This window comes from Diplotaxodon limnothrissa, linkage group LG15 (assembly GCF_057381915.1).
Source record: "Diplotaxodon limnothrissa isolate DT_005_m linkage group LG15, D_limnothrissa_male_GT1.1, whole genome shotgun sequence".
Lineage (NCBI taxonomy): Eukaryota > Metazoa > Chordata > Actinopteri > Cichliformes > Cichlidae > Diplotaxodon > Diplotaxodon limnothrissa.
In genome coordinates this window covers 27,153,434-27,167,075 of record NC_140610.1, presented here as the reverse complement: position 1 = coordinate 27,167,075, position 13,642 = coordinate 27,153,434, and the positions used below count along the sequence as shown (strand labels likewise).

At 43.4% G+C, this 13,642-nt stretch overlaps 1 protein-coding gene across 1 annotated transcript; it reads right to left on the bottom strand.

The window, feature by feature from the left end:
- Window positions 1-5,413: 5,413 nt before the first annotated feature.
- Window positions 5,414-10,976, bottom strand: LOC146617667 (uncharacterized). Its single transcript, XM_085373504.1, has 8 exons — window positions 10,972-10,976; window positions 10,496-10,589; window positions 10,160-10,333; window positions 9,688-9,772; window positions 6,951-7,101; window positions 6,675-6,848; window positions 6,154-6,200; window positions 5,414-5,991 (listed from the first exon to the last, which is right to left on the bottom strand). The coding sequence occupies exons 1-8, from the start codon at window positions 10,974-10,976 to the stop codon at window positions 5,414-5,416; spliced, it is 1,308 nt and encodes a 435-aa protein (XP_085229630.1).
- Window positions 10,977-13,642: the final 2,666 nt, after the last annotated feature.

The following is a 13,642-nucleotide window of genomic DNA, read 5'->3' as shown; positions in this document are numbered from 1 at the left end:
AAGTCAAACAATAACATTTTTAAGTTATCTAAGTGACTTATATATCACCTTTAATCTGAGTAGCGACAGATCGCAGGGGGTTTGAAAATGATGTGCCGGGAGTTCGCTGTTCTGCTAGCTATCGAGCAGGTGGGTAACAGACGTCTCCGAAAACTTTGGAGCACTTTTGCAAATATGTGATGTCTTGACAAACCGAGCAGATATTTGAAGTTTACACAGCTACATTCTGAAATTTGAACATTACCTAATAAGACTGATTCAGGACAGACAATTAGTTCTATTAAACTTTTCTAGCAGTCCTTCACAAACAGGGAACAGTCTGTCTCTCCATCTGTCAGCTGGTGCTGACTCTTCCCCCTCCTCTTCCTCACACACTGCTGAGTTTGTCCTGGTGGATCATCAGGGGTGCAAAGCCTCACAGATGATGAGCAGCAGTGGGTCCCTCAGTCTGTCCTCACTCTGGACACTTGCAGTTGTCACACATGGAAATCAAATGTGTGATAAGCTGCAGAATTCAAACACAAGTGTAACTTATAAATACATGTTCAGACTTTTATTCCACAATCAGAGAGAAAGAAACAGAGAGAGAGAGTGCAGGACAGACAGAGAGGTGACAGTCTCAGGTGTATACACTGCTACAAAACAGCACAAGAGAAGGAGGATTTAGTGTTTGTGTTATTACAAGTGCTAAACAAGAAGAGTTCCCAGATGGTACAGTGGACACATGTGTGACTCCTGTGATTAAAGCATCTTTCTTTCAGCTTAACGAGTGAACCGTCAGCTCTTTCAAACACACGTTAAAATCCTTTTGGCTCGACACCACCGAACAGAGGCAGCAATATAACATAGCGAACATTAACAGTGCAGTGGATCCTGCTTGTGCCGTGATATTCAGGACTGCAAACCGAGCAGCATCACTGACTTTCTGCTTGTTGTGTTTATGGATATATTGCTGACTTTAATTATCCATAAAATCATGGCATTCTCTCTAAGATTAAAGTCAACTATTGAACGGAGTATATTTTAAAGTAAAGGCTTTAAAGCCAAGTTAGTACAAACATTGCTAATGTCACATAACTTTGCCGACATGTGGCCAACAGTAATGTTTTAATGTTCTTTGTTATTAAGCATTTGCACATAAATAAGTGACATAATATTCAGTACTTACTTTTAAGAGTTTACTCTTTGGCTGCCCCGCTTCAGCCGTCCTCTGTTTTTTTTTCTGGCAAAATTATCCAACACCAGTGTTTTAGCTAGCAAAGCGGCGTGGCTGATGTGGAGCCACGCACACGCACTAACACATCCTCCAACCACACACACCCATATTTTGCTCCATTGCGGTTTATTTCACACCTCAAACATTTAGTAAACAATTAAGCAAGTACAAGTAACCTCCAATAAATGACAGTTAGTAATAAAATAAACTACTAACTCTTTTACGCTACGTCCGCACCTACATGGGTATTTTTGAAAACGCATCCACACGTAAACGGCGTTTCGAATCACTGAAAACGGAGAATTTTTAAAACACCTTTTTTTTGCGGATGAGGAATACAGAGTTTGTCTGGCAACGTCAAAGGAATGTGCCTCTTTTCACGTCAGGCTGGGCGCCACGTTATTGTTTACATGAGATGAATTGCAGAATGGGACATAGAGATGAAATACTGTTACTGTTATTCTGACTGTCTTCAGGTTTTACACGCAGTTACTGTCCCTCCATTTACAAAGGCAGAAGCTTCACGGTGTGATTATTTTACATGTAGTTGTTTTTTTTCTTCTGTGTAATAATATTCAACATTGCTATCAATACATTTTTCAAAAAATGCCTCTCTGTGCAAAATGGGTTTAAAAACATAAACAGCTGTGGGATACTGTTAGTCCGTGATTTGAACCGGGGGACAAATCCTGGCAGGATCAACCTGATATTATTTTTATCTCGCTGTAACTTTACTGTATACAGAGCTAACATCTCCAAAATGTCAGGAGTAGTTAGTCATTACAACAAGTGTTTGTGAACTAAAAATCAAGAATGTGGGATACTGTTTGTCCGTGATTTGAACAGCCCAGCGCATGCTCCCGACAAAGGGAAAACCAATTCTGCAGGGGAGACCTACCTTGGCACTTGTGCAGGTGAAACCAAAGGGAAGATATGCTTCACCATATTTTCTAGTCTTTGGCTTAGAATGAAGTTGGTTTGGAAACTTATTCAGCGATGCTTCATCTCCTGCTTTGCGTTTCTGTGGGCGCCTGTGCTAGCAGTGTCCAAGCGTTTTGTTTTTTTCCTTTTCATACTGCCAGTCTAATGGAAACACCTAAAATCAAACTGATTTTAGGTGTTTCCATCAGCATAACCGGCTTCCTGAAATAGGGCCCAGGGCCCTATTTCAGGAAGCCGGTTTAGAAAACTCAGAGTGAAAAACGATACTCAGGGTTGAGTAACCCCGAACTGTCCAACTCGGAATATTCGGTTTCAGAAAGGCTGATAACAATTAGTTCAGTCAACGCGGAGTTGCTTTAACCCCAAGTTAAGCGCGCGCACGAGGATACATAAAGCCCTGATTAGTGGAGCACAGATTAAGCGAGTCACCATGGAGACGGAGGGAAAGAAGGCGCGGTCAATGTATTTTACAGCGCTTGAGGCCGAAATTCTGATGGCAGCATATGCCGATAACATGCAAATTCCGCGGAAAAAAAGTAACACAGCCTCAGCTGCAAAAGAAAGGGAGCATGCATGGCAAAACATAGCCGACAGAGTCAATGCGTGAGTGTTAATTTAAACATTGAACTAGGGATTTCCACCCATTTAACACGTTATTTTATTCTATTTTATTTTATTTTTTATTTTATACATTTTATTTTGTGATGTGATTTGAGCGCAGGTGCAACCCAACAGGCCCCAAACGTTCCTGGCAGCAAGTAAAAATGAAACATAAAAATATAGTCCAAACAGGTAAGGTGTAATTGTATTAGTGCTTGGTCTGTTTGTCCGATGTAAATCAATTGCAGTTAGATTCTACATGAATTTTCTTTCTGTAAGCACTTATTGAAATTATCTGAGCACATTACAAGTACATATTTGCTTACTCTGTATGCTCAAATGTGACCCGCTATAGCCAACAGAAAAAAAGCGGAGGCCCGAAAAACAGGTGGGGGTCCTCCACCACCACCACTCACAGAGGCTGAGCAGTTGGCTTCCACATTTGTGATAATGTTGGCAGCATCACATATGATCTTCACAGTGCAGAGAACACAAATTAGCATCCATTACTATAATGAAATAATTTGTTAGTTTGAAATGCTACAGGGAACTATGTACCTGTACATTAATGCTGTGGAAAGACTTCCTGTTCACATAGTCTCCTTCATTTACTAAAGGAGCAATGATTGGAATGTGAGTGCCATCTATACAGCCAATCACGCCTGGGAACCGTGAGAATAAATGTAAAATTTAAGTAGTAGTTCAAATATCACCACATCATGAATTACGTTTCGTTCATCCTGATACCTGCAATTTTGTGGCATCCCTCTTTGATAAATGTTGTAGGTCTATGACCGGGGAACACCACAAACGAGTACAGGAGACATTTCAGTGCAACTGTAACATTCCTGACTGCCCGACAGACGGTAGCCTTGGAAACGTGCTCAGCGTCACCAATATTATACAGAAAGCTCCCGTTTGCAAAAAACCGAAGTGCAATACAAATAATATGTACAGAACTGAGAGGATGTCCGCGATGTGTCACATGAGCAATCAGGGATTGTAATATCTAGTCCTTTTACTGAATCTGATTCATTGTATGAGCTGTTTTAAACTCCTTAATCTCGAAAGCACAAATGCAATCATACAAAACCCCATAGCCACAAAACCAAAGTACTCAGCTGGATGGATCATAAAAGGTCTCAGGTACCTCCACAGGTTTACATATTGAAAAAACTAAAATGTGACATAAACGGGAGTCTAACTGCAGTGGAAGCAAAGTAGAATTTTTAAATCCAAGAAATCTGAACCCCCGAAGACACATCTGAGGAAGTGCTGCATAATTAGAAGAGCAATAAGACAAAAGAAGAATTAATTCACAAATTAAACATTTAAAGAGAGCGAAAATAGAAAATCTGTAATGGTTTAATGATATGAGAACTCCTCAATTGGTTTTTGTAATGTTCAAAAATAATTTCAGATATTCTACCTGAACATAACAATAAAACTCAACAAGATAACACAATATTTTCTACTAGCTCAACTATTATAAGAGCTGTTTAACAGCAACACCCACTCACACTAAAATGATTTAAGATTAGGTTTACTTTTGGATGGTGGAAATAAGAGAAAGTCAAATTATTCATCCAACAATGAGACTGACCAAAGAGGATAAACATGTAACTCACACCATTCAAGGTTTTTAAGTGTGTTAGCTCTTAACTCTTCAAATTCAGGGGCTGCCTTAAGGAAATCTGATAACAGAGCTGCACTAACAGTCACATGATGACCCTTGAACTCTTTAAACTCATTAAACATTAACTGTATAAATCTTTATGTCAGATCATAACTCTCTGAATTTGCAGTTGGGAATTGATAAGAACTTATTGATATCAACTTATCAATTCTCTGTTGTGCTCTGAGAGTACCGTAAAAGAGTCTCAGTTTTATTCTGGGAGGAGACACAAACCCTGCCTCACTGGGTCACTCAAGTGTACTTACAGGCAGTGTCAAGCCCAGATAAACAGGAAACCTGCAAGAAGGGTGCTGTTGTGATCCTTCTGCAAATAAGCAAACACTGAAGGTACCTTGCCTCCCAGTAGTGGTATCCACTACCAGCCTAAAGTAGCTATTAAAGAAGGGCAGCTGTGGTTCTCCTGTATCCCACTGGTCATCCTGCTGAAGGTGTGTGGTTAACTTAAGAGCAGGTGTAAAAAAGTTCCATCAGACTTGCCAACAGGGTAGTTGATGATGGCGATACATCAAACCTGTTTCTTCCTCTAAACTCCTACTGTGTTCATGTCAGCGGTCGTGTTTTAAATGGGTTTTAACATTTTGTCTTTTTTTATTTACAGAAGCAAGTCATTAAAAAGATTCAGCCCATCAGCCCTATCATAACGACACAGATAATATTATGAGTAATACAATAAAATAAATACATATCTAAATTTAAGAAAGTAACAAGAGGATCCTGTAGAGAGTCTATGTCTCTCCTCTTGGTAAACCAAATGTGTTTGACACAAAAAAAAAGCAGAATAATAAATTTAAAAAACTCAGTTTAACTATTAACCTTCACGGCTTTATATATTTGGTGTCCTGATACCAAATCTGTAAAAACATTTGTTCAGCTACTTCTGCTTATAAGATAGAACAGCATTAAATCACAATCAATGATTTGAACGTTTGACATTTCTATTACAGACTTTGAGATTGTGTCTAAATGTCCAAAGGGTTTTCTTCTTCTTCATTCTTCAAAGAACACAGAGACAATGTGGAACCATAAGACCAGAATCCAAACCCAGGATACACAGGTTCAGTGAATGTTGTGTTGACTGTGTGGAGGTGGATCAGAGTGTCAGAGGAGACTCTGTAGAACGACAGAGTCCCAGCAGGACAGTCCACGTACACTGCTACTCTGTTAGACATGGAGGATGAGGAGGGCGAGGAGAAGGAGATGGTTGTAACTGTGTTATTGTGCCAGACAGAGTAACCAACAGTATCAGAGCAGCTCAGACTCCATGACCGATCATTCTCTCCAAACCTGCAGTCAGTTCTGTGTCCTCTCCTTCTGATTCCTCTGTAACTAATAGATATGTGAACTCTTCCTTTCCATTCAACCTCCCAGTAACAACAACCAGTCAGACCATTTCTACACAGCAGCTGCCACCAACCAAATCTGTCTGGATGATCAGGATATGGTTGCTCCTCCTCCACAACTGTCACCATCTTGTTGTCTTCAGAAAGTTTAAGGTTTATGTTTATTGAGTTTGTGTCCAGTTCAAGATCACAGACATCTGAAGGCAAGAATAAATAAAAAGTTTACAAGAGGGCACAGTTTTTATCTTACACATCTAATGGCTTTATTCTGTAATTACTGATATGCTGTCATTTGTAGAAAGTTTAATGATAATGATTTGGATTTAATTAGAAAGTTTCACATCATTAGTCAAACTTACACTTCCTCAGACCAGGTTTTAACCACTGTTCACCACTATGGTCCACCCTGGAGAACAAAATGCAAAAACAATGATTGTCTATCCAACTTTCAACGCGTATTAAATGTTGAACATGAACTGTACAATGTTTAATTTAATATAGTCATTTATATAGTATTGCTTTGAGTTTTTAATTTATTTTTTAAAAAAAAAGATAAATGGACAGCTTTTATATTTGGGAAACTTTTCATAGCTCGAGAAAACAGAGGGTATCAGAAAACTTCACAAAGCCTTTTATAAAATGAAAGGTTTCAACAAGCGCTAGATAAAAGAGCTTATCGAGATAAACAGAATCCAAGGGGAATTACCAAATAACTGTCCAGATGTATGGTTAATTCAATAAGCTAGAAATGAAGATTGGGGCCTCTCCTCCTCCACAGCCTGTGCTTCCTAGTGTGGTGTGATGCAAAATATGTTGATGAGTCTACTCATTCACTGGGGACATTTGTCACTCAAGGAAAAATACTTTGTGTGTTCATTACCTGAGAGTTTCAAGTGTGGAGAGCGGGTCTGTCAGTCTAGCCGATAGCAGCCTCACTCCAAAGTCTCCTAGATGGTTGTAGCTCAGGTCCAACTCTGTCAGATGGTAGGGGTTGCCCCTCATAGCTGAGGCCAAAGCAACACAACCTTCCGCTGTGATCATACAACCTGAGAGCCTGGTTTAGACGATATTAACACAAAATGTAAATATTAATAAAAATTAAGTGACATAAACAGAAAACAGGCTTTAATTGATCCAAAATTAGCTGTAATCTGACCTGAGAATTTTCAGTTTGCAATGTGGATTTTCCAGCCCAGTACACAGCTGCTTCGCTCCTAAATCCTGCAGTTTGTTGTTACTCAGGTCTAGCTCAGTCAGCCTACAGGACTGGGAGCGGAGAACTGATGACAAAGCTTTACAGCTTCTTTCTGAGAGATTACAACAGCTGAGCCTGAGAAAGATTTAAGAATGAAAGCCAAAAAAAAAAAAAAAAAAAGGCTATTGCTCAGATAGTAGAATTGAATGTCCACTGATCACAGGATTAGTGGTTTGATCCAATATTTCTTCGATCTGTCTTGGACAAGACATTGAACTGTAAGGCCACTTTGCATGGCACCTTGACTGCCAGGGGTTTTTCAATGGACGAATAACACATGCAGTTCAAACCTCTTCATGGAACATAGGTAAAGTTAAAAGGGTCATTTGCAAATAATTAAACTCCGACTTTTTATTGAAATGTATACAAAGGCAATATGTCACCTGTTTAAACTGAGGGAAATTGAGCAGTAAACAATCTATCCATCTGTTTTACATCATATCTTATCTTACCATATTTATGGGGATCTCAGTTTAATTTAAATCATTTTTGAACATAAGAACATGTTTATAGAACACTTTGATTTGCATTTATGGAAGACGACAATGTTCTTTAAAGTGTCTGTGAGACCCTCCAATGATTTATTTTAACAAAAGGTTCTTTTGCTTAGATGATCCTTGTTTCCTGCATTTCACTGGATTCTGTGAACAATTAAATTTCCAAATTATCTGCAGTTATGCAATGAGAAAGATTTTTAAATTATTGAACTACACTGAACAAAAATATAAACGCAACACTTTTGTTTTTGCTCCCATTCCCCATGGGATGGACGTAGAGACCTAAAATTCATTCCAGATACACAATATAACCATCCCTCCCAAACAGTGGTCACAAATCAGTCCAAATGTGTGGTAGTGGGCACATCTGCTATATTGAGATAATCCATCCCACCTCACAGGTGTGCCACATCAGGATGCTCTTCTGACATCATGAGTAGTGCACAGGTGTACCTCAGACTGCCCACAACAAAAGGCCACCCTGGAATGTGCAGTTTTGTCTCACAGCAAAATGCCACAGATGCCACAAGCAATGAGGGAGCGTGCAATTGCCATGCTGACAGCAGGAATGTCAACCAGATCTGTCGCCCGTGCATTGAATGTTCATTTCTCAACCATAAGCCGTCTCCACAGGCGTTTCAGAGAATGTGGCAGCACATCCAACCGGCCTCACAACCGCAGACCTCGTGTAACCACACCAGCCCAGGACCTCCACATCCAGCAGGTTCACCTCCAAGATCGTCTGAGACCAGCCACCCAGACAGCTGCTGGAACAATTGGTTTGCACAACCAAACAATTTCTGCACAAACTGTCAGAAACCGTCTCAGGGACGCTCAACTGCATGCCCGTCGTCCTCATTGGGGTCTTGACCTGACTCCAGCTCGTCGCCGTAACAGACTTGTGTGGGCAAATGCTCACATTAGATGGCGTCTGGCACGTTGGAGAGGTGTGCGCTTCACGGATGAATCATGGTTCACATTGTTCAGGGCAGATGGCAGCTGAGAATGTCCCAGTTCTTGCATGGCCAGCATACTCACCGGACATGTCACCCATTGAGCATGTTCGGGATGTGCTTGACCGGCGTATACGACAGCGTGTACCAGTTCCCACGAATATCCAACAACCTCGCACAGCCATTGAAGTGGAGTGGACCAACATTCCACAGGCCACAATTGACAATCTGATAGACTCCATGCGACGATGTGTTGCACTGCATGAGGCAAATGGTGGTCACACCAGATACTGACCGGTTCTGGGTCCCCAGACCCCCAATAGCGCAAAAAACTGCACATTCCAGGGTGGCCTTTTGTTGTGGGCAGTCTGAGGTACACCTGTGCACTACTCATGATGTCAGATCAGCATCCTGATGTGGCACACCTGTGAGGTGGGATGGATTATCTCAATATAGCAGATGTGTCCACTACCACACATTTGGACTGATTTGTGACCACTGTTTGGGAGGGATGGTTATATTGTGTATCTGGAATGAATTTTAGGTCTCTACGTCCATCCCATGGGGAATGGGAGCAAAAACAAAAGTGTTGCGTTTATATTTTTGTTCAGTGTATTTGTCCTCCCCGTTTTTATTTTAAAAAGTTTCAGTTTATTTGTCATGCTCTTTTAATACCCTGCATAAAAAGAACATTAGTCGTTTTAGGTTTTAGATTGCCCAGTCTTTTTTTCTTCTTTTGTTTTTTGCCTTGATGCGTTACTGATATTAAATACAAAATGAAAACCTTTCAAACAGTGATTTTAATATTAGTACCATTTTCAATGACTATTGTAATAATTCTGTGTTTAGGTTTTCTTTTATTTCTACTTTATACTGCACAAACATTTCTATACATGGGTTTGTAGATGTCTTGTACTCACAGAGCTTTGTTGGAGGCTTTGACCACTGGCAGCAGCCTCAGAAGAGCCTCCTCTGAAGAAGAGTATTTTTTCAGGTCAAATCCATCCAGATCTTCTTCTGATGACAGTAAGATGAAGACCACAGCTGACCACTGAGATGGAGACAGTTCATTTGTAGAAAGACTACCATATCTTATGGACTGTTGGATCTCCTCCACTAGAGAACGATCCTTCAGTTCATTCAGACAATGGAACAGATTAATGCTTTTCTCTGCAGAAAGATTCTCACTGATCATCTTCTTGATGTACTGGGCTGTGTCCTGTGAGTTACTTCCCGTCTGTGTCAGCAAGCCTCGTAGGAGAGTCTGATTGGTCTGCAGTGAAAGACCCAGGAGGAAGCGGAGGAACAAGTCCAGGTGTCCATTTGGACTCTCCAAGGCCTTATCCACAGCACTCTGGTAGAGATATTTTAGTTCATGTATTTCTGTAAACACTTCAGGCGAATAAGATGTTGCCTGTTGATCTTCCAGCAGGTTGACTCCAGAGTTGATGAAGGTCAGATGGACATGAAGAGCAGCCAGAAACTCCTGAACACTCAGATGGATGAAGCAGAACGCCTTGTCCTGGTACAGTCCTCTCTCTTCTTTAAAGATCTGTGTGAACACTCCTGAGTACAATGAGGCTGCTCTGATGTCAATACCACACTCTGTCAGGTCTGATTCATAGAAGATCAGATTTCCTTTCTGCAGCTGATCAAAAGCCAGTTTTCCCAGAGATTCAATAATCTTCCTGCTCTCTAGACTCCAGTGTGGATCTGTCTCAGCTCCTCCATCATACTTGACCATCTTCACTTTGGTTTGAAGCACCAGGAAGTGGATGTACATCTCAGTCAGGGTCTTGGGCAACTCACCTTCCTCACTGGTTTTCAGCACATCCTCCAGAACTGTAGCAGTGATCCAGCAGAAAACTGGGATGTGGCACATGATGTGGAGGCTTCGTGATGACTTGATGTGGGAGAAGATCTTGGTTACCTGCTTCTTATCTCTGAATCTCTTCCTGAAATACTCCTCCTTCTGTGGGTTAGTGAACCCTCTGACCTCTGTCACCATGTCAACACATGAAGGAGGGATCTGATTGGCCGCTGCAGGTCGTGTGGTTATCCAGATGCGGGCAGAAGGAAGCAGTTTCCCCCTGATGAGGTTTATCAGCAGCACATCCACTGAGGTGGACTCTGTAACATCAGTCAAAATTGTAGTTTTGTGGAAGTCCAGAGGAAGTCGACACTCATCCAGACCATCAAAGATGAACACAACCTGGAAGTCTTCAAAGCTGCAGATTCCTGCTTCTTTGGTTTCAGTAAAGAATTGGTGGAACTTGTTCATCACTTCTTTACTGAAACCAAAGAAGCAGGAATCTTCTGTGTTAGGACTGTTTTCCCAATGCCAGCCACTCCCTTTGTCAGCACTGTTCTGATTGGTTCATCTCTTCCAGGTGAGACTGTAAAGATGTCTTCTTGTCTGATTATCGTTTCTGATCTGTTTGGTTTCCTGGATGCTGTTTCAGTCTGTCTGACCTCATGTTCATCATTCACATCTGAAGTCCCTCCCTCTGTGATGTAGAGCTCTGTGTAGATCTGATTCAGAAGGGTTGGGTTTCCTGCTTTAGCGATCCCCTCAAACACACACTGGAACTTCCTCTTTAGGCGAGTCTTGTGTTTTTGGCGAAACTCTGCAGCATCAGGGTTTCCTAAATGAACAAATAAGAAACATATCACAGTTTTGATCATTTTTCTAGCGTATATGCATGTTTGTGAAAGACCAGAATTTTAAAACCTGCAACATCAAAGCTTTTTTTAAATTTTCTTGTGCATACATGAAAAGTTAGATACAGCAAGAGCAGCAACAAGACACCCCGTAACAGCCACACCGCATATCAGGCACTAAAAGCTTCAAGTAGAACATATAAGAAAATGTTTGGACAGCTTTTATTGCAGTAAGATTTGTTGTATATGCAGTCCAAATGTTTGTTCATAGTAAAGGCAATGTTTGTTTTATTCCAATATAATATAATTTATTTTATTATATGTGTGCTGGGAACGTCTAGCAGAGGCCCCAGTCCGCGAGATCTTCAACGCACACCTCCGGCAGAGCTTCAACAGCATTCCGAGGGAGACTGGGGACATTGAGTTCGAATGGACCATGTTCAGCGTCTCCATTGCCGAAGCTGCTGCATTGAGCTGCGGCCGCAAGGTGGTTGGTGCCTGCCGTGGTGGTAATCCCCGAACCAAATGGTGGACACCAGAGGTGAAGGGAGCCACCAGGCTGAAGAAGGAGTCCTATCGTGCTTGGTTAGCCTGTGGGACTCCGGAGGCAGCCGACAGGTATCGACAGGCCAAGCGGAATGCGGCTCGGGCAGTGGCTGAAGCAAAAACTCGGGTGTGGGAGGAGTTCGGAGAGGCCATGGAAAAAGACTTTCGGACTGCCTCGAAGAGATTCTGGCAAACCGTCAGACGTCTCAGGAGGGGAAAGCGGTGCTCTACCTGCACTGTGTATAGTGCTGGCGGAGCGCTGCTGACGTCGACTGAGAAAATTGTCAGGCGGTGGAAGGAATACTTCGAGGACCTCCTTAATCCCACTGACACGTCTTCCGAGGAGGAAGCAGAGTCTGGGGATGAGGGGAATGACCCGCCAATTTCCGGGGCCGAGGTCACTGAGGCAGTTAAACAACTCCTTGGTGGCAGAGCCCCTGGTGTTGATGAGGTCCGCCCCGAGTTCCTGAAGGCTCTGGACGTTGTAGGGCTGTCCTGGTTGACACGCCTCTGCAATGTTGCGTGGAGATCAGGGGCAGTACCTGTGGACTGGCAGACCGGGGTGGTGGTCCCCATCTTTAAGAAGGGGGACCGGAGGGTGTGTTCCAACTACAGGGGGATCACACTCCTCAGCCTCCCTGGGAAAGTCTATGCCAGGGTGCTGGAAAGGAGAGTTCGTCCGTTAGTCGAACCTCGGATACAGGAGGAACAATGCGGTTTTCGTCCTGGTCGCGGAACACTGGACCAGCTCTTTATCCTCTCCAGGATACTTGGGAGTTTGCCCAACCAGTCTACATGTGTTTTGTGGACTTGGAGAAGGCATTCGACCGTGTCCCTCGGGGTGTCCTGTGGGAGGTGTTGCGGGAATATGGGGTGTCTGGCCCATTGCTACGGGCCATTCGATCCCTATACAACCGTTGCAAGAGCTTGGTTCGCATTGCCGGCAATAAGTCGGACTCGTTCCCGGTGGGTGATGGGCTCCGCCAGGGCTGCCCTTTGTCTCCGGTTCTGTTCATAATTTTTATGGACAGAATTTCTAGGCGCAGCCAAGTGGCGGAGGGCTTTCGCTTTGGTGGCCTCAGAATCTCATCTCTGATTTTTGCAGATGATGTGGTTCTGTTGGCTTCATCGGGTGAGGGCCTCCAGCTCGCACTGGAACGGTTCGCAGCCGAGTGTGAAGCAGCGGGAATGAGGATCAGCACCTCCAAATCTGAGGCCATGGTTCTCAGCCGGAAAAGGGTGGAGTGCCCACTCCGGGTCGGGGATGAGTTCCTGCCCCAAGTGGAGGAGTTCAAGTATCTTGGGGTCTTGTTCGCGAGTGATGGGAGAAGGGAGCCGGAGATCGACAGACGGATTGGGGCTACAGCTGCAGTAATGCGGACGCTGCACCGGTCCGTCGTGGTGAAGAGGGAGCTGAGTGTAAAAGCGAAGCTCTCAATTTACCGGTCGATCTACGTCCCTACCCTCACCTATAGCCACGAGCTGTGGGTAGTGACCGAAAGAACGAGATCGCGGATACAAGCGGCAGAAATGAGCTTCCTCCGAAGGGTGGCTGGCCTCTCCCTTAGAAATAGGGTGAGAAGTTCGGCCATCCAGGAGGGGCTCAGAGTAGAGCCGCTGCTGCTCCACATCGAAAGGAGCCAGCTGAGGTGGTTCGGGCATCTGACAAGGATGCCCCCTGGGCGCCTCCTGGGTGAGGTGTTCCAGGCATGTCCCACTGGGAGGAGGCCCCGGGGCAGACCCAGGACATGCTGGAGAGATTATATCTCTCGGCTGGCCTGGGAACGCCTTGGTGTTCCCCTGGATAAGCTGGAGGAGGTGGCTGGGGAGAGGGAGGTCTGGGCCTCTTTGCTTAGGCTGCTGCCCCCGTGACCTGGCCTCGGATAAAGCGGATGAAGATGGATGGATGGAAGTTACAACTATTTTACTAAATGTT